Below are 27,621 nucleotides of genomic sequence, written 5' to 3'. Positions count from 1 at the left end.
TTTAAATCTGTGTCATATAGGATGAGACATTCTTGGTTAGAGATTGTTCAAAGAAATCAAAGTCTGAACCATACGTTTTGGTTGTTTATTATGGAAGAAGAGTATACAACATTAAAGTCCGTTTTCTGGAAGAAAGCCAACAATACGCGTTGGGAACAGGACTCAGAGGAGAGTGTGTAAGTAACATCCCATCTGCTGTTACAGACTATAGCTTTTATGTTGGACTTCACAAGTTCTTAATATTAAACATTCATTACTAACTCTCCCACATAAACTTGCTGCTTCATTAAAGTTTCTTTTACATTACACTCATTTTAAGTATGTCTCAAGTTTCAAGCAGCTTCATAATAACTTAAAACCAAATTTTGCATACCATGCTGAAATTCAGATTTAAATCAATGTAAAAATTTCCTAAGTACTCACAATACTTCTATCTGCTGTAAGTAACACCTGCAAAGTAAAAAGGAAAGAGAAGTTTTGTCTTTTCTGGTACATAAATTATTTTAACATATTTTTAAGCTTGTGATAATTTAAGGCGGCATTTTCAAATATATACAGCCCCATATATCTGACAGCAGGACCTGGCGCTATGAAGCAATAGGACAACAGTTGTCATGGATATTCAGAAGCAATTAAATCCTGTGGGTCCCCAGCAATCAGTCTTTCAAATATGGTAAATTTCAATTAGAAAATCCCTTTAGACAAGCAATGCTTCTTAACATAATTAAATTCAATTATAGTCATGATAAGAGTCTAATTCTTATTCTATATATATGGTTAAATAATAAGCATTGTATCTGCAAGTTTTTCACACAAGAAAAAAAAACATTAAACTGAGAGTCAACTCTATAAAAATGTGATACTTCCAGAACAAAACAAAAAAAATTAAAAATAGAAAAACACAACATAAAACTTAAAGAATGCTCAGCTGCAGAGCAAAAAAGCAAAGCAGCAACTTCCTATGGATTATTTATTATGTAAATCACTGACACAAATCCAACCCAGGTGAAGCAGCAAAGACTGTAGCTGAATCTACAATTGTATCCTTTTCATGCACATCAATACTTTTCAGAACTTACCTTTTGTATAGATAGACTTGAAAAGCCTGAAATCACAAATGATCCAAGCTGATTTAAACCATTTGATAGGTCTAAATTTTTATTAGAATTTTTATTAGAATTTGTATTAGAAAACATGGTATAGGATTCAAGAGGAAAAAGGTTTACTGGCAAGTTGTTCTTCAGGGACATTGGTTTAACGGTAAAGGGAGAAAAAATCCTTCATTATGCGGGGACAGTGAAACAGTTTGGAAGCTGAATGATTGCACAAGAACTGTACTGCAGGTACCATCATCCCGGTGCTGCTGTAGTGACCATCACTCTTCTGTAAAGCACTGGCTGCATTTCTGAACTGAAACTCCCAGATGATTTCCTGGAGTTTTAGTATGATTTAGGAGAAAACAAGTTCAGTTTTCTATGGTTCTGACATTGTTTAGTCTTCCTGTAATGGCCCTAGTACAAATAGGCTCAGAACAGAAACAATTACAGAAATAAGGTACATTACAGCATAATGTAGTATATGTGTATTCTCACTGGAGAATAAAGACATAGGAGTAAATTTTCATTATGTTAACAGCTTTAACAATTAAGGTAACTGGAAAATCACTTGAACAGTACATGAACAATTTTTACTGAACTAAAAGGAAGGAGAACACAATTCCTCCCATCTCAGGAAACACCAAAATATATGGCTTTGTTGTTCCAAATTCTGCACAGACAGCATATACCTTAAAGAGCAGGTCTGGACTGACAAGGCAAATTGCAAAGTACACCTCCTTTGATTCCAAGCATCTAGTTAACACACAGTTCATCCAAGACGTGGCTCTACCAGGCCAAATATGTAATCATAAATGCCTACCTTATGCCTTCTTCTTTGAGGATTCTTTCTCTTTAACTCAAATCTTCCCATAGATCAAGCACAACAGAAAAAAATTACAATTTCTTTGCTGGTCAACTAAGTGTTATACCAGGGAATCACAAACATGGCAATCTTCCACTCCTATGTATTATTCTCAGCAGTAGACATGAAAATAGAATTGGGCACAAAGCATATATGCAGTAATGAACAATCAGTGGCATGAACATTGCTCAGAAGAGCTTCTTCCATCTCAGGCAGTCTGAAAGGGTTCCCTAAAGAGGCTCTTTCTGGAAAACTGTCACTTTCATTTATGCAGCTCATCTAAGGTTTTTTTTCCAAAGAAGGTGAAAACATTTTGTAAGGCTGTAAATTACAGCAAATTGCTGCCTGTAAGTTCTTACTACCCATTAAAATGCTTTCCAGAGCACTCTGCTTCGCCCCTCTGCAGGGATACCCTTTGTTACACCACATTTTGCAGTACAGCCAGACCTAGCTGCTCTATCTAGATTAGCTGAATATTCCCTTTTCACCAGCCAAAGAGAAAAAATCTAAATGCCAGCAAATATTTGCAGACTTATTGCATTTTTCCCCAGTTAGTGATTTTATTCAGAGGTTCGGTCTTAACAGATTTTCTGCAGTGTGTTTTCACTTTTGAATTAGTCTATTTTCATCCATTAAAAACACATTTTTCCTTACACATAAATATAATTGTTCAAATTTTCCCCATCTTATTGCAACTTTCCACTTTTACTATACAGCCTACAAGTTGTTAACATAATGTATCATCAAATAAGATTTAAAATTAACAGTTATTTCTTAAAATGTATTTCATTTAACTCTCATGAGTACTTTTATCCTTAGTTCTCACGTAGCCCTATAATGTCACAAGGGGGGAAAAAAGGGGTTGATCATCAGGTTTTTATGGTAAAAGTAACTGAAATTCCATGTGGCTAAATTAGTATCAAACTCTAATATAATAAATAGAAGGGTAAAAAAAAAAAAGAAAATCACTCTCTTAGTGGAGGTACATCTTTTGCTAGCTATTTAGCCACAGATGTTCACACCTATGTACATATTTAATATACTACATTGAGCTTTCTAAAGGCCAAATTACAAAGCTATAAAGATCAGATCCCCAAATGACACATACACAGAATTCAAGAATTTACATTCAAAACCACTACATTGTTGGCTGTTGCCTTTCTCTACTCCAGATAATTTCACTATTAAAGACCCAGAGAACCCTGTAACACTGGCTTTTTTCATGTGCATAGTTCTTTTGAAAATTGTGAAATACAAACCTTGCTCATATTTAGGGATGATCATGACATGAAATTTACATGTTTTTATCTCCTTTTCAAAACTAGATCTACCACACACAAAATACATGGTTTTAGCATGTCCGTAACATCAATCTCAACTCCCAACACAGTGAAAAATGCATTAAAATGAAAAGCAGAAGTAGGCTCCTCTTCAGTTTGGTATCTGCTTTACAAAGAAGTTTAGAGCAGAGCCTAATGTGTATCTCTGGATCTCCTTGTTCCAGCCACAGATACTTTCTCCATCCTCGCCACTGCATTTGCAGCTACCCTTCATCTTCAAACCATCAGTCACAGCAGTCACACCATTTCACTTTAATTAATTTCCATGTGAGCCAACTGAATTAGCTGCATCTACCTTCAGCAGCCACCAAACTGGCCTGGCTAGTCCAAGCAGATTAGGGAGCACTTCCACAAAGCCTCCCACTGACAGTGTTATGTCAACAGTTACCGCCAGGAAAAGAGGCACAACAAACAGCCCACACCTTCAACTGAGAGATGTTTTCAAGATAAGTATCTTGTCCACAGCTTAAATGACAGCTCAGGGATGAACGGTCTCATTCAGGATGTGCAACATAGCCCAGAGTTCCCACCTTCCCAACACAATTCAGAACTACAGCTTTCATGAGCAACCTTTGAGATCCTATTCCTACCTTCCCAGAACAGTCTGGCAACCTGCAGACAGGAAATTCCTATGACAGCAGAGATGGGCTGAGTGTCTTCAAACAGTGAAACAAATCAAATACTGAGTTTTCTTCATCCTTATGTCTTTAGATGTCTTTATGCCTAACAAAATGTGGAGCTCCATTAAAAGAGCTGAGGACAAAAAATTCTGAGACATTCTTCACCCGTTACAAAGAGCTAGAAAAATGAACAATGTAGCATTAACCTAATGAATCCTAATTAAATTGCCAAAGCAGATGAACAATTACAGTAGACATTTTAACTTCCCAAACAACAGAAAACACTCAAAAACAGGAAAAGAACTGGTGCCTTTTAGAATAAAAAAAGTAAGGATTACTTTCATAAGGCATGAAATACTGACCAGTTTTACCTCAGTTTTCAGTAGCAACAGTGACTTTGAACATAAGCAAAGACAAAACAGCAAAATAAAACAAATGCATATGAATAAGAATTATCAAAACAAAACTTTTAAAAATTACCATATTGGCTTTGAGATCAAATAATTTTCATTTTCATACAGAAACAGTTTCATTAAACCATATCCTTAATCAGATTCTGTTGTTATAAACTAGGTGTGAATCAGGTGGAGGTGAGAGACACTACCATGGGACACGACCAGGTGTACAATGAAGAGCCATGCTTACAGTAAATGTTATATAAATAGGTGATAAGTATTAATGTCAAAGCAAGCTTTCATTACTGTGTGCAGTTCTGGTGGTTTAATACCAATGAGTACAAAGACTAACTCAAAAATAAAACAGTGATATGATGAGAGTCTGTGGTGTGAGGAGAGCTTAGAAGGTGCACACAGGGAAGAGAACGATTTAAACTGAAGGACTGCTTATCATTGGAATGGGATTCTTCCACTAGGCCACATGAGAATAAACACCTTGGGTAGCTTTCTGTTACCATCTGATCAGGTCAGCAACTTTGAACCAGACCTTTATCACTTTAGGAGTCACTTAGAGAATGTAAATTTTTGGGCGTGAGAGAACAAGATGCTTCTTGTTCCATACTTCAAAGGGATTTTATAGCAACTCAATAAACTGAATGGGAAAACAAAGTGTACATTTAATAAGGTACATTGAAACTCGCAGTGTAAAACATCATGTACTGCTAATTAAGTGTAACTTGTGGCAGGAAAAAGCTAGTAACAATTTATATTTGCTTCATCATTTCAAGATCTATCATCACATCTGGCATCACAACCTTTTATAGGTGATACTGCTTTACCAGGGCCTAGACATGCTCCCTTTTCGCCCTAAGGAGTTAGTTGCTTTATCATGCACACGACAGAGAAGCACACAACAGAGACACAAAACAGTATGAGAATCAAAATATGGTGCTTTTCCTTTTAGAATTGCTTTCATCTAATCATAATTCCATGCAAAATGTTACCTATTTTTAATACTGTCATTTGCAAGTATTTTAAAGTTATAGATTAAATCATCTAGCAATTTCATTTTCAGTCACTGATTACTGTCTTTCCCCCCTCAGAAATTTAATTCCGTGGAAGAGATCATTGACTTCTACAAATGTGTTCCCATAACACTCATTGACGGAAAGGATCAGTCAGGAAACCACAGAGAACAATGCTACCTCACACATCCATTCAAGTCATCCTGACGTTTTCTGCCCTGCTGTTACTGATTCATCCGTATAGATATAAATAGAACACTTATTGAAATGTCTCAAGAATCTGATTTGCCTTTTGAGCAAGGGGCTCCCCACAATATAATGAAGCATTTTTCAGATCTACTCCATTTCTTGATTGTTGCATTTTCACTTTGAGGATCCAAGTAAAGAATATGTCAACGTATTAATTCACAGGAAGGTGTTGAGACTGACTCCTGGTATCTTGGCAACAACTGACCAATTTGCTTATCTTGCACTCTACCTTCTAACTTAAGATGAAAATGAAACTCGCCCTTGCTTACCTAAATGTCACTGAAACTCCACTAAGTAGCAAAACCTAATAAAGTGTACCAGCACAATACCACAGTCATTAAATAAATATTTTTGCTTTTAAAAATACGCATGAAACACTGTGTGTCAGAGTTCTCACTGTCTAACAATTTCATATGGTGTACATACGTTTGCTCAACAACAAGCTGTGCTCAGCTGCCACTGAAGTTAGTGTCAGCTGATGCTTTATAGGCATTGGAGATTTTAAAGCTAGCTGTAATTATGCAAATTCTATTATTCAATGAGCATTTATTATTTAGCTTAAGTAGCAGATATTTGTATTCCATACCTGAGCCTTCACTTACATGCTAGGACCATTATGCAAAGTCACTTTTAATTCATACCAGGTACAAATGTAGAGATAAAAATCTTAAATAGGAAGAGCAGATGTACTTCGAAACCAGCCAGAAAACATGCTCCATGTGTATGAGCAAAGAACATGAGAATGCGATTATTTTTCCAGAAAAAAAATAGAGAAGAATTTATTCATACAATCTGAGTTTTGGAAGCCTAGCTAAATTCCGAATGTACATGAAGGCAAACTACAATTCCGTATGTACATGAAGGGATTTTTCTGCACAGCATTGATAATCTTCCTAACCACACTCAGAAGTTTGACTAGGTTGTTGTAATACACCAAAAAAGGAACCTCAGTTACTTTATCCTTATAGAATAGGAACAAGAAGAACAAAACCACTCAACCCCAAAACCACAACATTCCAACCCAATTTATGACGTATTATGTAGTGGCACAAACTAGCTCTAAAAAAATTTAGCAGTTGATTGTTATTTTCTTGCAACCTTTTTATTTCTCAATGCTGCATCAAAAGGGAAGAAAACATCCACTGTAAATCATTTCTAACTGATGAGACTGAAGGAAAATTAAACTTGAAAGAAATTATTCTGACATAATTTAATCTAATAAAAGTAACAAAACAAAAGCTGTTAAAATAGAGTTTAGCAGAGTTCATAAAAAAGCATGACATAATCTGCTTTAAGAATTTCATAACCATAATACAATTCAACTTACAAAACGTTTTCATGTTGAAACAAAAAAAAAAAAACTAAATTAAAAACCTTAAAAACCTCAAAACTTAAACAATTTAGATAACAGATTATGGCAGTGACATACAGAGCTTTGCAGAAGACAAGCATTACTAGTATACTTAAAAAACTCAGGGTTCACAAAGCTGAGCAGCAACACTTCCCCAATCTCCCCCAGTACAGCTTCCATGAGCAAGGTTCTGATTTTGCCAGTGGCAACTCCTACAAAGCAAATTCAAAACTATTTTTTTGCTAGCTTCTACGGAAACAAAATTAATTCAACCAGTAACCTGGACTGAAGGAATTAAAACAAAGCAGGAATGCTAACCACCGGGTTTTTCATGTTAACCATTTCAGTATTTATTGTATATGATACACTATAATTTTAAAATGGAAACTATTTTCACCATTGAAAATGCAAATAGAACTGTTAGGTTTGGCATCAAAGTATATGAAGCGGAAAAAAAAACCCTCTAGTGTACCCATCTAAAAAAATATAATTCCATTTGAATACAAAATGAGAACTGTCATTTCCTTATTATTGACAAAACAGGAAAAACAAAGTTTGTTCTGTGGAATAGGTTAGTGTAATACAAATGATACAAAAACTTTCCATGTGTACACGATGAAAAAAGATCTGACTTAAAGCACCAGCTATCAGAAGGATTTTAACACTATATTGCAAAATTATGGGAAATCAATAAGTTTTGAAAATAAACCTCAGTCAGATGTAGTTTTAAAATATTTACATTCCAATGTAGACATGATAAATATTTTATCAAAACAATGTATAATCTGCTGGAGTATATAAAAAAATATTCCCAGCTAAACTGTTTACAAAAATGCACCATCAATGAAAAGAGTTAGGGACTACCAGTTTACCAGAGAAGTCCCAGTTCAAACATAGAACACACATCCAGCATTAGAGTCAGTATTGATTTTCATATTTCTAAAACTGTAACACATTATTTTAATTAAAAGTATGTGCTTCAATATACTTCATTCTATATGGTTCTAAAATTATTTAAAATTGACAATACGAAGAGAAACATCCACAGCTCACATACAGAAACAGTAACTTCAGTGTCATCCCGTCCTTCTTTTTTACTAAAAAACTGTAATTTGGCCCTGATTTAGAGAAGTGTTTAAGCAACTGAGCAATGTTTACACTGCACTGAAGTCAGTACACATCAGACATAATCTGTAACTAGGCACATGCTTGTATGAATTTGAGGCCTACAAAAAATAAATTGTAACATCTAAATTCTTAAGCATGATGAAGATTGCACTGAAAATCTGGTTCAACACTGTCAATGTCAAAGCTGTGCAACATGGCTTTTCATTTTGAAAAGTCTTCAACAAGTTCCCCAGTAAATAAACTCGCCAATTAGAGTTCTAACCAAATACTGAGTCTGTAAATGTGTCTGTCATGCACAAGGTGGTAGAGGGTTTATGTTTGGCTAATACTATTTCAGAACAGCCTTGAGGCTGTACAGAGAAGTGCTTTTCACTATCAGCCCAAGCCTGATGCTAGCTCTGGCTTGATGGTACAGAATCCTGACAGCGTTCTGCTCCCTCGCACCTACACAATACAGTCTAGCTAAGGACTCAGTACTAAACAAAATTAATTTTTTTAGTGCTGTCTGATCTACCAAGAGTAACTGATTCCATAGATTTTTCATTTACACCCTTGTACATGCTCTGAAGTCAGCGGAAATGTTTTTATTTCACTCAAACAGAGCACTTGCATTTAAATTTTACTTTTTATGCATAGTGCCTAATTTGCCACTAAGACCTATGACATACACTTGCTGCTCACAGAGTACCAAAGGTGTATTTCCATACAGATGTGCTCGATCTCTGAAACACCATGCTGTAATAAAGCAAACTAAATCCTGTTAAATTTACAAAGATCTCATCATCTAAGATTTTAATCCATACTGACCTAGCACAAACCACATACAGCACAGTATCCTAAGGTAATTAGAAAGATGTTTGCATAGCAAATCTTCTTCAAATTTCTCCTGTGGAACAGATGAAGCTGACCTCCAAAACAAATCTCAAACACAAGAGTGCAAAGTAGCGCTTAATCCTCACTATCAGCTTCTCTATCTCTCTGTACCTCTACTCTCTTCACTTTGCTAACAGTAGAGGACTTTTGGCAAAATAAAGCAGTAATTTCCACCCTCCATTACAAGCAAGTTAGTGTCATTCATTAAAAGCAAGAGGGGAAATCTCTCCTAGGGTCTCACTTAATGTTTTTTTGCGTGATGAGAAAGAACATCCCAACCCTTGGTTGCCTCTATTAAGTGCCTCTGTCCATGACTTATCCATTCTTCTTGGTCCATATACACTCTTCCACAAAACCAACACTTAAACAGACACTGAAGTGCTTCAGCTGGTGAAGTTTCCACCACTTGGTAGTTGTTTTTGTGGGTCTTTTTTAGCTTCATTTTTAGCATACTCTGCTTTTTTGCTTGGTTTCCTGCCTCAGCATTCTGAAGAGTAAGACGCTTTCGATAACGTTTGACACCAAGACAACTTCTTGTCCTTTCTGACAGAACTACTTTCAGGACTTGACCTTTATACTTGTTGATAGTCTTCATGACATTAATTATCTCTGGTGAATCGACATCAGGGTGGTTCAGCACCACAACTGGCTGATTACGACGAGGACATTTTATCAACTGATTCATTTTCACAGGAACAAGTCGAAGACGTCTTGCTGTCAACAGGTATGACGTATCAGAACCTGAAGTGGTTTCCAACTGAGCTCTTGTTTTCCTCTTAGGAAGTTCTCTGAAGCTTGCTTGTTTTGCCTTATTTTTGGGACTTAGCTGACTTTTTGAATAGGGCTTGCTTTGTTTGCTCACATCACTGCTCTTATGAAATGGTACACCAGCTTGCTTGCTGTTATTTTTAGCACTTGCCTCTCGCTTTGGTCTTTGCCTGAGTGATATAGTTTGGGACTCAGCACTAGGTTCACTCTGCTTAGGCAAACATGGGAAATTACTGCTAAGTGTCTCAGAAACACTGATGGGGACTGGGCGAGGCAGAAACATTTCATTATGCACAGGAGCTGATGATTCACTCCTGTTATCTATTCCATATGAGCTTTTACTGCTAGTAGCATTCAGCACTCTCAGCATTGTCCCTTTGGGGATAAACACTGGGGTAGCAACGTGGGAATTTTTAGTTACCCTATTTTTAGAAGTTCTTGCAAATGCAAAGAGCTGATCTTCACTATGTCCTTTAGTACTAACCACACTTCTTTCACCATGCACTTCAGACACAGTTGAAGGTTGCTCCACTTCAGGGGCACAGCTTGCTGAACTTTCTTGAGGTAAAAGCAACTTTTTACTAGAAGCCTGACATCTCAAGGGCATGGATTTCATTTTAGGTTCAGCAGCATTCATGAGTTGAGCAATCTTTCTACACAGCAATGTTGCTGATTTCTTCCTGCGTGTTGTGTCATCCCATCTGACATCCTCTGGAACGTTTTTAGCCCCAGAGCTAAGAGAAAATACAGAAGAAATAACAGGTCCTTCAAAAGGATTGCCTTTATTTTCCATCTTCTGTAGTTCTAGTGACTCCAGAGGATGACTACTCCTTTGACTTATGGTTTCAGTTCTCTTTACTTTGCTCAAGCCAAAAGTTATATCCTCAAAAGCTGGAGTTTTAGTAACGTGGAAGTTTTTTCCTGCTTCAGAAGATGTAATAGATTTTTTATCAAAACCCTTTCCAAATAAATGCGCTCCAGTAGAACTGACTGGCAGACCCCTAAGTTCTTTGTCAACTCTCCTCACAGACAATGTATCCTTTTCTTTACCAACAGCAGAATTCTTGCCCTCCTGAGCAGCTTCTACTGAAACATTCTTGTAACTCTTAACTTCAGTGTATTTTGGACGGTATGTATCTTCACCTTCTTCGTAACAACACAGATCACTATTTTTTGCACCTACTTTCCCCCTTGAGGATTTAAGACCACTTTTTTTTTCAGTACTGTTCATCACCAGAGATGGAGAACAAAGTTCTAGAACACCTGAATGGACATCAATACCTTTCACCAAATGAAAGCATAATTTTGATGTATCTTCCCTCTGTATAGATACAGAGCTATAGCCTGAGAGTTGAGAATCAGAAGAACTAAAACATTCAGTATTCTTGTCATACGTACTATCCAAGTTAAGCTGGTTACTAACACTGGATAATTTGTTTACATTCACTTCCATAGTTAGTAACTCATTTTGACACACAGAAGATGGATTTTTTACTTCTGCAGATCGTTCTATACCTTGACTCTCAAGTTCCTCTTCAGCACAGTTCACAGGTTTATAAGTTGCTTCTTTCATCGGAATTAGTTTAAGAACCAGCTGTTGTGCTCCATTCACTATTTTAAGCTCTACGATCTGAGCTAAACAGTTGGAAGGAACTACAAGTTCAGATGGTGCAATTACTGTTAAAGGCATCCCAGGCTGTAAAGGCTCTGTTTTTGGAGAATAAACCTCAACCTCCACACTTTGATTCTCACATACACTCATTTCAGATGGCTCCAATATTGTCTTGTCCGTGTTTATCCTACATTCGACATTTTGAGATGAGCACACTGTTTTAGTTGCTTTACTTGGAATCTCACAAATCATCTTTGAAGACAAATTTGAAAGTTCATTTTGGAGAGGAATTTTATTGTATTTCTGCTTTTTACATAAAGTGCTTTGACTCTGCTTCTTTTGCTTGTGGCTCATGAGAGTATTTGACAGTTGTTTTCTGGGTGTTTCATGTACTCTTCTCGTATGTTTAACTATATAGTCATGCCTAACAGCACCATATTCACAGTACTCACACTGATATGGAAAGGTTCCAGTGTGTTTCACCAAATGTCTCTGGAATTCTCCTTTGGTGTAGGATACATAACTACAGTGGGAACAAAGAAACTTAATTTCTTCATGTTGTCCTATATGCTTTTTATACTGTAAAGGATCCTTTGTTGAAAATCTGCATTTATCACAGTAGTATTTACCTGGCAGAAAATTTTTTACTTTAAACATTTTCTGGGTTTTACTTGAGGTTTTTCTTTCATGTTTTTCATAGTCTGCAGCACTGGCACCCTCAGGAAAAAAACTGAAAGCTGGTGGTTTAATATGACTGCACTTTTTGCAGATGAATTTTTTGTCTTCAGTCCACTCAAGCTTCTTATGCTTTTCTATATCTTGCATTGAAATTTTCTGAACATTTCTGCATTTTATACAGCTTATCAGTGACAACTTATTGTTCTCAGCCTCAGTTCCTTGGTAACAGCAGTTTTGGTCATCTGCCCCTTTTGACAAATTTGTTTTATCATCAGATTGCTTTGGGGATGTAGTTAAAGAATTATTTTTATCATTAATTTGGCCAGGGTACAATCTTGGTAAAATTTCCCTCATTTTTTTCAACTGCATTTCAGAAGAAGCAACTCTGCATCATTTTCATTAAACACAGCAGCAAGAGACAGAATGTTTTCTTGGTATTAGTCTTGTGTATGTTGCTTATCAATCAATCATTCAGGCCAACAATCTGCAGAATACAAGCTTTGGAAGAAATGATGTTCAAGCAACTGCATCCATATTATATTCCATGTTCTTAGTCAATCAGCTTGCAGCACTAAAGAATAAAAAGCAGAACATTAAATCAATTAAGATTCAGTGATCACCGAAATACAATGAACTAATAATTGAACTATTAGTGGACTACAGCTGAATTACAGAGTGCAAGTCTACTGTTATTATACCATCGATTGTATTCTGCACATACAACCAATAACTCTAAAACATACAAAATCAAATAATTAACATTTGCTCTCATTCAAAATGTTCCTGAATTCATAAAATTACCTGCCATGCATCAAAACCTAAAGAGTTCATGGTATTTCTCCCATGTAATGAAAAATTTTACACTTAAGAAATATATTTATAAGCCAAACAAGATACTTGATAACTGAACTGAGAGCAGAGTATTATTTCAGTTCATATACAGCCCTCAACTCAGGACAAGATATCAGGAAACACTGCAAGTGCCATTCATGTGTGAATAGCAGGGAAACAGTATGTGGCTACGATGGTTACTAGAAACACAGAACTATTAGCTTTTAAATAAAAATATTTTTTTTCATAATAAATGTTTAAAAATAATTAATGTCTTTAAATAAAATAATTTTTAAGTTAGCATGGAAATTCCTGGCATACAAAAGGAAATTCTTTTCTAATCAGTGCCAATGTTTCAGATACAGTCTTGAACACTAATTCATAACAAGATGTGATTTATGCTTCACATGTTCTCAAAGTAATGAAGTCAAAACAATTTGTGGCTGCAAAATTAATTACTTTCTCTTCTATTAATATTACAGTGTAGTCACTTCTATATAGATGGATAAACATATAAATAATTCACTTCATTCTAATAAAAGAGAATGTCAATCAAGCAAAATAAATGATGCAACATAAGGAAGAAGGAGATCAGTAATATCACTGCAAAACTCCAAATTAACACATGCAATATATTTACCTCACAGATTCCAGCATTATGTCTCTCTACTATATTTAACAAGAAAAATAACCTTTAAGATTTTGGCAAGACTATGAGACCACTATTATTTGGAAAATAAACAATCTGATTAGGCTTTTGAGACACACATGAAGTCCAGTCAAAACCTTTCTTATTCTAATATCATTAGTTCTAGACATACTGTTGTACACACTTGCAATCACAAACAGACTCAACTGCATGAGGTTATTTCTATTTTTCAATACACCCCACAAAAGGCTTCTGCTTCTGAAGTCCAGATCCTCACCCAGTCTACCTACAGAGATCACGGACTCCAAAAGCACAGTGCTGAGTTCACTTAAGCAGCTTCCCATCACAATAATCATACACTAATCAAGAAATTAAACTGGAAAGACATTGAGGTGCCTGAGTGAGTCCAGAGAAGGGTGATGGAGCTGGTGCAAGGTCTACAGAGTAAACCTTACAAGGAGTGGCTGAGGGAGCCGAGGGTGCCAAGCCTGGAGAAAATGGGGCTCAGGGGAGACCTTACTGCTCTCTGTAACTACTTGAAAGGAGTCTGTGCCAGGTGGGTGTCAGCCTCTTCTCCCAGGTAAGTGACAGGAAGAGAAGAAATTGCCTCCAGTTGCACCAGAGCACGTTTAGACTGAATATTAAGAAAAATTTTTCATTGAAAAGGTTGTCAGGAATTGGAACAGGTTACCCACAGAAGTGGTGGAGTTACCATCCCTGGTGATATTAAAAACATGTAGACTGGGCACTCAAGGATATGGTTTAGTGGTTGGCTTTGCAGTGCTAGGTTACAGGTTGGATTTGATGATCTTGTAAGTTTTTTCCAGCATAAATAATTGTGTGATCCTCCCAATGGCTTGACAGGACTAGATATCTGAGCCAAGGTTTTCCTGCATCTTATGTGCTCACAGCCCAGAAAGCAAACATACCCTGCACTGCCTCAAAAGCAGCATAGCCAGCAGGTGAAAGGAGGCAATTCTCCCACTCTGCTCTCATGAAACTCCACCTGGACTGCTGCTGCATCCAGCTTTGGGGCCCCCAACACAAGGAAGATGGCTCTCCTCTGGAGCCATTCGAAGCTGATCACAGGGTTGAAGCACTCCGCCTAGGAGGACAAGCTCAGAGAGCTGGGGTTGTCCAGCCTAAAGAGGCAGCTTCACTGAGACCATATAGCACCTTCCAGTAAGAGAGGACTTTCAAGAAGGCTGGAGAGGGACTTTTACAAGGGGGAATGGCTTCAAGCTGAAGAAAGGTAGACTAAAATTAGGTATCAGGAAGAAATTCATTCCTGTGAGGGTGGTGAGGCACTGGAACAGGATGTGCAGAGAAGCTGTGGATGCCCCATCCCTGGTCGTGTTCAAGGCCAGGTTGGATGGAGCCCTGAGCAATCTGGTCTAATGGAAAGCATTCTTTCTCATGGCAGGAGGTTGAACTAGGTCTCTTTCAACACAAACTACTCAGTGATTCCATGATCTTCCTTGTACGCCATGAATATCCGTAACTACTATAGCAATGCTGTCCTAAAGATGGGCCTCTTCAAAGTATTCTGATGTAACCAAAAATAAGAGGAAAAATAAGTTCAAAAATTGGTTAGGGACAACATTACAAGCTTTTCACCCTAAAGCAGATAGATAGGTGTACACTAAAACTCCTTAGTGGGTAGTTCTAGAAATGTAGCAATCTCATCTCATTACAATGCAGACAGATGTGAAAATACACACAGTGTGAAAAACAAATCAATAGCAGCCTTGCAGGAAGGAGGAAAGTATACATGACTGCTGTATCATGATCTGGAGAATTTTCTTCAAGCAATTCTAATGTGGATGACATTATGTGCTCTATTACCCCGATTCAAAAGAGGAAACAAAAGTAAAACATTTGCTGTAGTTCAGATGGAACATCCTTCCCAGGCTACTACCACTTTCTAGACAAAAGATTAACCCACTGACACACAAGTGTGGTGGTAGGCCTTTGTTCAGGACATCCACTGTTTTATTTCAGGAAAAAGATGGTAAGAGATCTTGATAAGCTCAAGATCTGGACCAAAGATGCTTTATGCATTTCTATACAGCTTTAAGAAAGAAGCAATATGGCATTTAAAAGGAAATGACGAAATTGTATCACTATTTGCCTTTCTCTGCTGTTAACATCTATTAATACTGAAACTGCCCTCCATGTGAACTAACTGAAAGTTAAGTATAGAGAAATTATGCCATCAACATCCTTGACCACAAAAAAAAAAAAAGTATAAACCCAGAGAATTTTCTTGTATTTTTTAAACTCTGTAGATTTCACTTTATGAGAGAACATGAAAAAAAAACCATAACCTTTAAAGGGCAGGAAATGACAAGAAATACAGTCCAACATTTTCAGAAGACTTGAATTTACTAGTTCTGGGCTTCTCAGTCCAAGACTATGCCAGAAAAATTTAACAGAGGCAATTCAAAGAACAGGCTAGTGATCCTTCCAAATTTTCCTAATTCAAACAGCTATATGTAGGAAAGTCTGCCGTGGTTTAAGCCCAAAACCACACTTTCACGCAGACCTGTGACAAATACCATGTTGCTAGAATGCAGGTTTCAAGCGTTGGTGTGTGCCTGCGCTCCGTATGTGCCGAGGTTGATTCCAGGCAGCAGCTGAGCAGCCACAGACAGAACTGCTTGCTGCTGTCCCACCCTCCCCTCCCTCAGTAACAAGGAGAGTGAAGTAGAGAAGCAGCACAGGAAAGTTTATGGGTCAGGACAAAGGCAGTTTAACAAAAGCAAAGAAGCAAGGAGGTGGCATAAGGGAAATTACTCACCATCTTCCACAAGTAAACCAATGCCTATCCAGTCTCCAAGCAGCAGGCACCCTGGAGGGCAAATCTGCTCTGCCCTTCTTCCTCTACGTCCAGTTTTCATGGCTGAGCATAACATTGTAAGACATGGACTATCCCCCAGACCAATTCTGAGCAGCTGTCCCAGCTTTGTGGCCTCACAATCTCTTGCCCACCCCATGCCTACTCACTAGAGTGAGGGGGGAAGAAAACTTTGACATTGTGCAAACATTGTTCAGCAACAACCAAACACCAGTGTGTTAGTTACCAAGACTGTTTTAGCCAGATCCAAAGCACAGCACTGTAGAGGCAGCTTTCAAGAAATTTAACTCCATCTCAACCAGACCCAGTAGAAGGTAAAAAAAAGAACGGAATAACCAAGTGATGTCAAAGTAACATTTCTGCTGTCTTCCTAGCTAGTTTTTCATCATGTACCCAGAACACTGACCAGTTAATAACATAGGTTTTGATACAAACAGCTCCAATTAATACTTATTTTGGCTAAAACAAGCCCAAAATTATATTATAATTTCACACTTGTATTAAAAAAAAAAAAATCAGTCTGGTTACTTCAGAAAGCCGAGATCAACAATGTGCACAGGGAGGTGAACATTATATACGTTCACTCCATACCACTGGGGGAGGTGAGGAGGGGGAGGAATTCCCCTAAAGATTTTTTTTGGTATTTGAAGGGTAGGCAGAAACATGCTTCAGAAGATTTAATTAAAAGATGGATAGTTGATTTTTCAGGTTATAATCATATAATCATATGCAACAGACCAACACAAAGATAGGAAGACCTCGAAGTCTACAAAGAGACTCAATGGCAAACAGAGGAATGGGATGGATGAAAAATGAAATAACAGATGCTAAGATTGTCAAAATCAATTCCAGTTACTGTCTTCACAGGAATTAATTCAGAAAAAAAAAATTAAAATATTCAGAAACACTACAAAGTACCCATGTTAGGAATCATTTAAAAAAATTAGAGACTCTAGTTTGGGGGTGAAAAAAAATTAAAAAAAAAAAAGCACATGGAAAAAAGACATCACAAGAAAGATAAACCAAATTTTCCCATTCACTCCTACCAAACACCTGCAATTCAGTGACATTAAAAGGTCAGGCATTCAACAAAATAAATATTTCCGCCTTTCACACAACAGTATCCTATCTTGAACTTTGCTGCTCAAGACACAAGAGATTAACAGATCCACAGGAATTAAAAGGCATTGCGAACTGTGGATATTCCATGTACATAAAGGCTAAAAAACAAAGGTCCACTAAAACAAAGGAAAATAGGACACACCATCCTCTGCAGCCCGACTATGCCAAATTCAACCAGTATAAGGGTTTTCGCACTGCAGCAGGTTACAAAACAGTGATGTGGCCACTTTCAGACTGGAAATTTCTATTTACATTGAAAATACATTGAAAATTTGTTCATCGTTTCAAAGAAGAACATGTATATTCCAGGGCTTGAGCTTCTAGTTCAAACTAGATGCTGCAATCAATGAAAAGGGTGTGATGAACAGGATGCATTTAGCCTATGTGATCAAATATGAGCCCTTACTTCAGCAAAGCACACACCTCTCACAAAGATCATAGACTGCAGCCAATAATCGGGATGTGCTTTGGTACTGAAAAGACCATATAAGTCATCTGTAAAAAAAAGAAGTTTAAACAGAATTGGAAGACAATCTGCATCAGAATGATGCAGTGTATAAAATCTGAGCCACTGTGAAAAATTTAAATCTCGGTGCATGCTTAAAATTGCCTTGCCTTGCCCTGTATATTACAATTTTATATATATATATATGTATTGATATTGACTGTTTAGCATCGACTATCTCTGTTCAGCAGAGTTAACTGTTCTACTGACCCAACTACACAGCTGCCAATTACCAGTCACTAATTTTAGGCCTAATGACTGGGAGAGAGCCAAGGTGCTTCACTCAAGTATTACATATTGTATTAATTAAAATAATTAATTTTGTATTAAAAACAAACTATTCAAATACACCAAAGAAATTCTGTCTACAAGTATTTCTTCTTAAAAAGCCATTTTGTCTCACAGTAACAGCTAATCACACAGTCGTAACAGTTCTTGGGTTTTAGCTAAAATTCACGAGGTTTTTCAAAACAAAATGAATGAGGAATGACAATGCAGACAATTAAGAAGAGCAAGGACCATGCACCAAGTTTTTAGAGCTCATTTTTATTAAAAGATATACAGTTCTTTCACTCTACAGAAAAAAATCAATTACACTTAAAATGTTTATTACTTATAAAGTCATGCAAAACACCGATTGAAAGGAAATCATTAGTTTTTGAATGCATAAGTGAAAAATTGTCCAATCTACTAACGTTTCTTGGCATTGTATGGACACAGATACATGTATGTACCATGCAGCATTCTACTGAAATGGAGGTCTGCTTCCCTGCAGCTCCAGGAACAAGGCCTAGCTTTATTTGTATCTGAAAGATACACATTTCTGTCATATCACTCAACTGCATGGTGGTCTTCCTGCAATAAGCTAAACAAGGCATTACCAAATAACTACTGTATCAAAAGCAGTATTCTACAGAGTGCTCAGAGACGTTTATAGAGTTGTTTATCATTACATGTATGATCAATTCTTTTTAATCTGTGCTGCTCATTTCATCATTTCACACAATTTACAACGATTTTCAAAGTCTTTCTGTATATCCAGAGCATACTGACTAGTATAAAGCATTACCCTACTCTTGAGTTCTAAGGCCTGTAGGAAATACAGCAAAGTATGGCACTGAAGAAAATGGGAGCAGAGAGGGAAGAGTCCCATTAAAAGCACATATCCCTCCATGCCCAGATCTCAAAGCACTCATGTAGATGTTAAAATTGATTTCCACAGATTTAATTCCTGCTAAAACTAGCCACGTACTGTTTGTATGTGCAAGAAAAGAGCCTTGACTGTAACCATCTACTGCAGTAACAATGCACAACAGACTGCTAAAAAATCCTCTAAAACACCATTAGTCTTCTTAAACATAAACCAGACTTTTTAAATTAAATGTACATTGCAGGACATTTTGGCTACGATTACACTGGATTATTTACTTAGAAGAAAATCGGTTTATATGTCTAAATTATTTTAAGTGTTCAATGTAACACTTTCCAATGATAGACTGTCTTGCAACAAAATTCAATATGGAATTCAATTAAGCCAATCTGATGCCCAAATACTCAAAAGAACCTCATTTGCACACAAAACACAGGATGTTCTATTTTGCTCATGAATACATTTACTAACCCGAGAGCTCCTTTTCTTCAGGAGGATGACCAAGACGACAAACCTGGACAACAGCTTCAGTCCAGACGAGTCCAAAGCGGCCTGATGGCGTCCACGAGACAGCAAGCACCAAAACCCTCCTTTTCTTGGGCACGCAGACCCCCCGGGCCCCGGCGGGGCCGCCTGTCCGCGGAGGGGAGGCTCCCCGGGTGTGGCAGCCGCTCTGTGCGCGGCCCCGGGGCGCGGTTCCGCGGCGATGCGCTGAGGGGAAGGCGCTGCGCGGGCCGCGCACCCTCCGCCCGCCGCCGCCGCGCACTGCCGCCGCCCGCCCGCAGGGGGCAGCACCGCGCGCCGCGCCCGCCCCGGCCCCGCAGCCCCGCGCGGGCGGGCAGGGAGGGAGGGCGGCGGGAGCCGCGGGACGGGGCCTCACCTGGCTCTGAGGGGGACGAGGGGGATAAAGAAAGGGCGGCCTCCCTCGGCGCTGACCCCGCCGGCCGCCGCCGCCGCTCCCGTTGTCTCCGGACACAGGAGGAGCGCAGCGCCGCCCCGCGTCCTGCGCGGCCGCTGCCGCCCCGCCCTGCGGCGCTCATTCCGGCAGGGAGGGCGAGCGAGCCCCCGGCGCCGGGCCGGGCCGGGCCGCGCGGCGGAACTGACCTCACGGCGCCCCGCCCGCCCGCGTAGAGCTCTACCGAGCGGCGCACCTGCCCGCGGCACCGCGCACCGGGGCTGCGGACACCGCGAGGGGAGCCCCGGGGCGCCGTGTGAGGAGCCCACAGCCGCGCTGTTTGGTGCCCGCCGGCCGTCCCTGCACGCTGACACAACAGGGCAAAGGATGCGCTCTTGTTCCCAATAAAGTCTCTACGTCCCTGCCCATTCTGGTGTGGTTTACTAGGGTATGGCGTGGGCACACGTTTTGCGGGCGTCGCTCCGTGAAGTACTATAGTGATGTAGTTGTGTATTTTCATATCCTTCCTATGAAATCCAGATGTCTTTTGAAATACAGCAAAATTTGTCTTAGCAAAATTTGAAGGGAGGAAAAGAGGATTTAGCTGGCCCTATAAAATACTTTTGATGTCACTGCAATATCAAATCACTCCACTTTAAAAACAAACCATATCTAACACATGGCCCGAAGTCTTGCCAGATGAAGTCTTTGAAGCTTTTTCGTACATGTCTTCAAAGTTCAACTCTGTTCCTCTGTTCCTATGACACATTTTCTGATCTGTTCTCTACTGGAATGCTGGAATGATTTGAGAGTGCTTGATCTTGTCTAGGCATGGACGTACATCCTCAGGGATCTTGGATTTTGGGATAGGCTCTTCAGGTCACCAAAAAAAAAAAAAAAAAAAAAAAAAAAAAAAAAAGCTATATACAGGGAAGTCTGGGGAGAAAGAATCCTCTCAATTATAATTTGTTTTAGTTTCAAAATGAGATCTTGCCTCCAAGAGTCTGTTCCATGTTTTGATTAGCAGTTTAAGAAAGCACTCTCAGTGGCAGTTTGGAACACTGTAGTCTACTGAATATCTTTAAACTTGTGAAGAAACTTTTCTGGCTGGTTGGGATTTCTAGAAGGCTTTTGACAAAGACTGTCAAATGGCATAAGACCAAATATCGTGGCATGAATAGCTGGTTAAAGGTGGAGTGAGTGTGTGGTCCTTGTAGCATAGAGATGATGGGTGCACTGCTGTTACCAATCTCTGCTTGGACCTGCTCAACATACAAGTAACTTGAAAAGGGAGCTGGGCACTCAAGTGACAGCCTTCTGATCATACCAAACTATTGAGGGACCTGAGCAAAAAAACCCACTAAAGATCTGTGGAAGGACATTATGAAGCTGAATAACTAGACAGTAAGAGGGCAGATTAAATTTTGGATAGATAAAGATGATGCATAGTGATGAAAAACATCCTAACTTCAAATAAAAAATCATCAACTCTAAGCTAACTAGTACTGTACAGGACCAAAATCTTGGCCTTAGAAAAAGTTTCTATGAAAATCTCACTTCTGGGCTTAATCGAGCTGATAAAAATAAGCCTTATGCTGAGATTTGTAAAATAACTGAGAACAAAGCAGTTTAATGCTGCCATGTAAATTCATGATTTAACACACATTTTAAAAGCTCTTTGAGTTTCTAAGTTCCCTCAACTTAGGAAAGACAGAATAGTAGTGGAAAAGATTCCATGAAAGGTTAAAAGGATGATCAAAAGTACTTCGCTGTCAAATTTCATGAAAGCTTCTATCTGACAAAAAAAAATTACTATTGATATAACAAAGGGCTAAAAATCATGAGTGCTCATTGTAACTGTGAGCACTTACAGCTGGAAGTTGTATGTGTGGATCTCATGAAGGCCACCAGAGACAACTTGCAATGGCTGACTGGTGTCAGCTATGCTGCAAAGGTGATTATGTAGCATTATAAAAGTTTACTTCCCTAACTGTTAAATCAGTGTTTGTAATATGAACATGTATTCACTTTGTTACTATGTATTACTTCACCTAATACAGTGAAATGGAATGAGATAGTGGAATTTTTCTGGAGACTTTGAGTTTGTTCACACTCAAGTAAAAGATACTAAAGGACAGCCCAGCCCTGGAAATAAAGACTTTACTTCTTGGAAGCATATATGTCCACAAAAGATAAAGGACACCCATGGAAAACCCAGATAAAGCCAGAATTCTAGTCACTCTAATATGTCTTGGAAACCCTTCCAGTGTTATCTGGCAAAACTGACCCCAGGGACATCTGCATCAATAGACAAGCAGCAAGAATGCTGCAGAAATATAGTTGCCTGGCAAAATTTTACAATTATTAGAAATCAGTAGTGTGAGTCTTAGTTATTAGTCAAATCATGTATTGGACTGGTTGAAGGGTATAAGAACCCTGTGTAAAACCACATTCGGGATGACCCAGTTTGGCTGGGACACCTCATTGCATGAATAAATATTTACTCTTGTAATTCTATACTTTGTTTCCTGCCTCTCTTGATCAGCACCAATTGTTGGAAATTTTCATAAAAGTGGACTACACTTAGCAGATCATTTTTTCAAAACCAGAAAAATTAGGAACATTCCTAAAATACAAGATTGGAATATTTTACACAATAATTCAAGAAACAGTTTGCTAGCCAACAGATTTTCTCACCTCATCTATCTGTATCTGAAAAAGTCCAGACTGCAATAAATATACTTCATATCAGTAAAATGGAATCAGTTATCTGATACTCAACACTGATTAAGCACTTTAACCTCTCTTTCTTAGCTATGTGTTGCTAGCCATCTCTGAGGTTAGAATGGCAATTTCCTCTAACAAATGCAAATAGATTATTCAGTATTTAAATAAGCCCAAATGAAGCAATGCCATCCAGAAAAAGCTTTGTTATGGAACGCTTGAGAGACCATTCGCATCTTCTTCCATGTTTTACAGCTCCATAAATTCGGTCCCGCCCCTGCATTTTCTAACCTTGCATTCTTCTTTGAAGACACGAGTAGGGACCCATCAGATCAGATCTTAGCGCCTCTTTCTCAACTTAGGCTCCAGCCCTGAACCGACTTAGAACAAACAGGGAGAAATTTCCAGCAGTTTCCACCTTATCTCTCCCCTTTGGTTTGCCATTTGCAAGCCGTCTTTGGTGACCTCCGAATTCCCAGCTCTTTCCTGGTCTTTTGCTCCTCCTCAATTTGTCCTGTGACTCAGCCACCTGCAGTGCTGGTTCGGAGTTCTAGAGCTTTCCTGCTGAGGTTCCTAAAGGGAGGGTCGGCACTTGGCAATGCCAAGGCTTGCTACCCAAGTAGGAAACGCTGTTAGCAGTGATGCTAACTGGCAAACAGAAGCAGCAGCCAAGCAAGAAGCCTCTTTAACTTCCTGCATCCTTTGCAGCGTGCCTGTCCATGAAATTGGTCCTGACACCAGGAATTCACCAGCACTTCTCAGTTGCCACTGCCTGTCCTGTTGCCATCCTGCATTCCTTTCCATCCTCTAACAAAATTATGTGATATGAAATGCTGATTGCTTGTGGATCCATGAGAACCACAGGTAGACAGGATCACATAATCACAGACTGGATGAGACTGGGAGGGATCTGCTCCAGCCTCCGTGCTCAAGCAGGGCCATCCCAGAGCACATGGCACAGGACTGTGCCCAGATGGTTCTTGCAGATCTCGAGTGAGGGAGACTCCACAACGTCTCTGTGAAATCTGTTCCAGTGCTCAGTCACTTGCAGAGTAGAGAAATTCTTGCTCAATATTCAGATGCAATTAATTTCTCTACTTTGCCTCTTGTCCTGTTGCTTGGCACCACTGGCTCCATCTGTTCATGATGCCTCCCTTCAGATACTTACAGATACTGGTGAGGTCTCTGGTCAGTTGTCTCTTTTTGAGGCTGAACAAGCCCAGCTCCTTCAGCTTTGAATCTCAACTACAAATCTATAAAACAGCTGTGTTTAGAGAAGGTTCACCCAAACAAAATAAAAATAAAGAGGATAAGTAAATGAGCTAGAAGAAATATCAGGTGCTCTAGGTGCTTCTCTTGGAACAGTTCTGCTTTGTGTGTTGCTAAATTCACAAGCCCTTCTGTCACCTGACATGTCGTCATAAATCAAAGTCTTTAACACTATTTTTAGTACTAGACTGCAGGCATTACTTTATTACGGCACTGGATGTGTGCAGGATCTTTCCCTGAACATGCATAAGCACTTCCGAAACTTTTCACTATTTGTACATTTTTAGCAAACAAAGAAATTACTGTTCATTGGCTATAATTTATATAATTCTCTTCAATAATTATTATTCTTTCTTCTGTTGGTTGTTGATTGATTTGTTTCTTCTCACAATAATTAGCCCATATTTTCAATATTTTTATTATGTTTTTTCCAGGTAGAGAGGGTTTCAGTACAATTGCTGAATTGTCTTTGCTAGTTTTGTGTTTATCTCAGGGGTCTGCAAAATATCCTTGTGGTTCATTAATTCTGCATTCCTAGTGTCCAGTTTCAGCAATATATGTCTCACCCAGGTCTGAGATCACTGAAACATATCAAGGTTGATTACAGTTGTTTTAGTGAAACTTGAAGTTTCAGTAATTTTCCCAAACTGTGTTCCCACTAGAGCAGCTTGTGGCAAACCTTATGTGAATCAATGCACAGAGGTAACCAGGGTGATCTCCATGCCCCAGCTGAAGTGCAGAGTGGATTTATTTCATTTCCTCACTAACAACACCGGGTGGCAGAGACACAGGCTCTGCCAGGCTTAGTTCATCCCAGGAAATAGAGGCACATGGGGACAGGGGCTCTGCCAGGCTTAGTTCATCCCGGGAAATAGAGGCACATGGGGACACAGGCTCTGTCTGACTCAGTTCAGCCTCGCAGACCACGAGGATGGGCAGGGGGCTCACTGCCTGCCCCAGTACGTCAAAGGGATTCATGCATGCACAGTTTATCCCAAGGCTGTGCTTCCATGATCTCTCCCTCTCCCAGCAGGAGGCTCAAGTATGTGAGTGGGAGTGTTATCCCTACACAGGACAGCTGCTTCCTCAAAGCAGGTGGAGGATAAACAAAATTAGGCATAATAAATGGAGTTTTTCCATTTCCATGGCATCCTGAGTAGAACTGTTCCCTCCTCACCAAATATTCCAGTTTTAATCCCTCTCTCCCAGTACTTGCTAAATGCTGGCTAGAGTGGCATGTAACAGAGTGGAAAACGAGACTTATGATTCTTATTATTCATTAAAATAATTAATTATAAAAATTAATTAAAATAATTAATTGGAAAAATTATTAGGAAAGGTATATAATTTCCAACACTCCCCCCAGAAAAGTAAAAAAATCAATGTGCTGGAAAACCAGTAGCGATAACTCAAGTTGAAAATTAAGAAGGGCACTTTTTTGGGACAAACAGAATTTCTCTCTGAGCCACTGCAGTACCATCCCATAACAGCTTCTCCTGCCCCTTTCAGGACACTGATAAAACTACAGCCAAGTGGATATGGGGGGGGGGGGGGGGGGGTTCACTCTGTAGGCTGCAATAATGCAACAGTACAGTCTACTAAACTCAGGGAATACACTTTGTACAGCTAAACTATGTTGGGTGGAACATTTTGGCTTCCAGGGTTAAAATATACTACTTTGTAAGCATTCAGAGCACTTAAAAAAGAGAAATGCAATCTTTGTTTTCCAAAGCGTGCTCTCAATGACAGCAGTCAGGATTTAAAACAGGAAGAGCAGAAGTTTCAGTTCTGAATTTCCCAGCCCCACATACTGCAGGCTTGGACTTTGAAGGAACCAGCTGAGTTGTTGTTTTGCGTTTCTGTGGCTGTTCTTGACGCTGTTTGTTAATGTTCCCTCTTCGAGTGGCTGAGCAAAGTGCGTGCAACATATGACGCATTCTAGAGGTTTCTTTAGGTCTAGGTTGCTGCTGGTGAGCAGATCTCTTCCCGCTGCTGCTTTGCTGGGCGGGAGGGATGAGGGCGGTGGGCAGAGTCAGGAGCTGCTTGGTTTTACACGGCGAGCTCCGGGCCGTGCGGCGCGGCCGGCGGAGCTCTGCTGCCCTCCCGCGGCCGCCGCCCCGCTCCGCGCCCGGCCCCGCTCCGCGCCCGGCCTGGCCCGAGGGAAACACCCTTGGAGCCCCGCGGAGGAGAAAACACGAGTCCCTCGCGTTCTTCTGCCCTCTCTTGCCGCGGCATTTCTGGTATTTCCACCCCGCTCGTCGGTGAGCTCACCGCCCCCACATAGGATCTCTTCCCCTCGGAGCGCGCACTCGAAGCCTCGCCCCGTGCTCTGAGCTACGTGGCAGCGCCTCTGCTGCCGCTCGCCGGTTTGCATGGGCTGCTGCACTGCCGCTGCTGGGGCTAAGTTAAACCGAGCAGCCTGGTCTTACAGTCCTGCAGGAAACACTCCTGTGTAGACAGCTCGTTTGTCAAATTGTTTGATTTAAGAAATAGTTTTAAGCATAGGAGTTAAGGTTGTGGGCTGTGCAATGACATGAGCCTTGATCCTTGTGGAGCTCTGGTCAACAGCTGGAAGTCAAGCTGAAAAGGAGACGAGCCAGCTGAGAGAGTGGTCAGGGCAGAAACTGGGACGAGGTTCCGAACTTCTGGAGACTGGAATTCCTACAATGGCTTTTCAACAGACAGGCTGTGAGCAGCCAGTAATTTGTGGGGAGCTTGGGCACTTTTTTGAAGGGCAGTGTTATAAATGAGAAACAAAAGTCTCGATATTCAACAAAATTTAGATTGCTTTATTTGTTATAGACGGATCAAGCAGCGCTGGGGAATATGAAGGGTCACCGCCTACTCCACGCTCCTCTTCTTATACTATGGTTTATTCGTTGTAATCAATAATTTTTGGGTTTTTTTGCTGTCATAATTTTGCCAGGTAAGCAAGCAGTGGTGGTCAAATAAACATCCATATTCAAATTCACAAAGCCTTGGCGATCGTCGGTTTCACAGATAACCATCTGGTCCTTGTAGATAACCACCAGCGAGGTTGTGGAATTCTGGTCCTTGAGATAGGCAGCATTGATCAAACAAAGACAGGAAGGACTATCGGGAAGTCTGATTTTGCAAGCTGGTAGTAGACACAACTTATTTGGAAAACATAGTATTCATAACAAGGTGGTTTAAAACAGAATTATTTAATAATATATTTTCCTTTATCTAGTATCCATGCTTCACTTCAGACCTTAGTATTCTGGTTTATACAAACCCCAATACTTTTGTGATTAACACAAATCTTTTATCAATTATCACAGTAGGAAGCAATGATTGCCTGCAAGAAAGAGTCCAAAGGTGAGCTCCTCCTGGCACCATGTTCCCTGCCAGGGCTGAGCCAAGAAAAGCCCTGGGTGAGGGTCTGGGGACTGTGGCCATCAGCCAGCACATCCCCAGGGGCAGCCCCCAGGAAGGAATGGGCAGCGGTGAGCATTCCAGGGTACCTAACAGCTGCCTAAAAGAGGATGGGGAGGAAATATGAAGCAAGCAAAAGCAAAAATTAATATTCAGTCAGGTTAAAAACACACCCAGTTATAAGTCAACAATTCTCCCTCACCACTTATTTTTGTGGTTGACAGC

The 27,621-nt window shown here is 39.6% G+C and overlaps 2 protein-coding genes across 6 annotated transcripts in view; one reads left to right on the top strand and one right to left on the bottom strand.

Moving 5' to 3' along the window:
* The window catches only part of CLNK (cytokine dependent hematopoietic cell linker), a 30,865-nt gene extending 24,911 nt beyond the window's left edge, over positions 1 to 5,954 (top strand). For all 4 annotated transcript variants that reach the window (XM_088163153.1, XM_088163155.1, XM_088163154.1 and 1 more), the window contains 2 exons: positions 21 to 176; positions 5,418 to 5,954. In XM_088163153.1, the coding sequence (XP_088019279.1) occupies positions 21 to 176; positions 5,418 to 5,546 (285 nt within the window). In that variant the 3' untranslated portion in view covers positions 5,547 to 5,954. The remainder of the gene's footprint in view (positions 1 to 20; positions 177 to 5,417) is intronic.
* Positions 72 to 20,073, bottom strand: ZNF518B (zinc finger protein 518B). 2 transcript variants are annotated; one of them, XM_014883202.2, is made up of 2 exons: positions 19,993 to 20,073; positions 72 to 12,569 (listed from the first exon to the last, which is right to left on the bottom strand). In XM_014883202.2, the coding sequence occupies exon 2, from the start codon at positions 12,365 to 12,367 to the stop codon at positions 9,182 to 9,184; it is 3,186 nt and encodes a 1,061-aa protein (XP_014738688.2). In that variant the 5' UTR covers positions 12,368 to 12,569; positions 19,993 to 20,073; the 3' UTR covers positions 72 to 9,181. The 2 variants fall into 2 exon arrangements, with proteins under 2 accessions (XP_014738688.2, XP_014738687.2); XM_014883201.2 differs by lacking the exon at positions 19,993 to 20,073 and adding an exon at positions 19,584 to 19,799.
* Positions 20,074 to 27,621: the final 7,548 nt, after the last annotated feature.

The sequence above is a fragment of the Sturnus vulgaris genome, chromosome 4 (assembly GCF_052056855.1).
Source record: "Sturnus vulgaris isolate bStuVul1 chromosome 4, bStuVul1.hap1, whole genome shotgun sequence".
Lineage (NCBI taxonomy): Eukaryota > Metazoa > Chordata > Aves > Passeriformes > Sturnidae > Sturnus > Sturnus vulgaris.
Note: the sequence above shows the minus strand (reverse complement) of the source record. Positions and strands in the feature narration are given on the sequence as shown.

Excerpts from the sequence above, each read along its gene's own strand:
- ZNF518B (XM_014883202.2), bottom strand. The coding sequence starts at position 12,367 with ATGCAGTTGAAAAAAATGAGGGAAATTTTACCAAGATTGTACCCTGGC.